The following is a 1427-nucleotide window of genomic DNA, read 5'->3' as shown; positions in this document are numbered from 1 at the left end:
AACTTTTCCTGAAAAAAAAAAAAAGTTACTCTGATAGAAAAACACCTGATTCAACAGCTAAAGTATATTAAAAACATATTTATATTATTTATTTATACTACCTGTACAGAGAATACAACAGACTTTTAGATTAAAGAGATTCAAAGCTGAAACAACTAGAAAACATTTCTATCAGGATATTTAAGAAAGCCTAGTCAATAAAGTAGTAGCTGGGAAAATACAAATTTGGGAATACTGTTACAACTTCCATATATGTACTTAAGACTAAAAAAATAACTCCAACAAATAACCTTTCCTGAAAATAAACATAACTAAAGAAAACATGACTTACCTCCAGTTTGTAAGCTTCCATCAATAAACTCTTTACACTGAAGGCAAAAGACAATGGGTTATTCATAGATCAACATGAGCATAAAATACATACATGCATGAAACAAAATATACTGAAAATAATAAAGAAATTTCCTACTGATTTATGTGAATAAAATTATCTTAATTTAAGAAATTTCCAAACTGCAAGAGTTCTGGTTAAGATGACAGAATAGGAAGAAAGACTGCACAAACCCTCTTCAACAAAGAAAAGGGGAACCAATTAACACAGATACAGAAGATAATCCTGGACTCCTGAGCTTTGAAGGGAAGGATACAGACGTGGACTGAATGCCAACTAATAGAAAAATCTGCATGAAAACACCAAAAAAGGAGACATACAGAGCTGTGGTCTGTCAGCAATCCTAACGGCACAGACAGCTTGGAAATTGCCAAGTGGTGTTGGGACTTAAGAATTAACCTAAAAATTGGTCCTGCTAGCCAGGGACTGCATGGAAGACTGCTCTGGTGACAAAATGCATAAAAAGGGAAGCAGCTAGAAGGAAGGTGGGCTGTGCCTGTCTGGAGGGCACAGTCATTTTTAAAGTTTACAAGCAGTTGGACCATTTTGGATATTTAAAGTGACAGCATTCACCCAGATTCCAGGGAACCACAAGGACATTTCAGACACCAATGACTGGAAACGGGCGATATTTCCCTTGTTACTCTTATAACCCACACCTTCTCAGTAAAGGGAAGTGCAGCAATTCCTCACTCCCACAAGCCTTCTGCACCGGCAGGAATTCCATCCCAGTCTGTGTGCTCCAATGGAGCCTGGGTGCCCTGGCCCGACCTGCCTAGATTTTTTTTTTTGTTAGTTTGTTTGTTTTTGTCTATTTTTAAATTATTATTATTACTGTTGTTTTTCATAAGGCTTAAAATTTTTCTTCAGTTCTTTCAGTTTGAGAAATGCCAAGCATGTTCTTCCTTTCTGGTTTTCAGACTCCAGGTCTTTGCACATTTCATTACAGTAATTGGCTTTGTCTACTCGAGCTGCTCTTTGAAATCTTCTGTTCAGCCCTTTTACCTTTTCATTTCTTCCATTTGCTTTAGCTATT

The 1427-nt window shown here is 36.5% G+C and overlaps 1 protein-coding gene across 1 annotated transcript in view; it reads right to left on the bottom strand.

The window, feature by feature from the left end:
- STYX (serine/threonine/tyrosine interacting protein) overlaps positions 1–1427 on the bottom strand; it is an 81157-nt gene that overhangs the window by 27928 nt on the left and 51802 nt on the right. The window contains 1 exon segment of the mRNA XM_007948337.1: positions 327–368. Coding sequence (XP_007946528.1) covers positions 327–368 — 42 coding nt within the window.

This window comes from Orycteropus afer, unplaced genomic scaffold (genome assembly GCF_000298275.1).
Source record: "Orycteropus afer afer isolate SDZICR_OR568_19922 unplaced genomic scaffold, OryAfe1.0 scaffold00214, whole genome shotgun sequence".
NCBI lineage: Eukaryota > Metazoa > Chordata > Mammalia > Tubulidentata > Orycteropodidae > Orycteropus > Orycteropus afer.
Note: the sequence above shows the minus strand (reverse complement) of the source record. Positions and strands in the feature narration are given on the sequence as shown.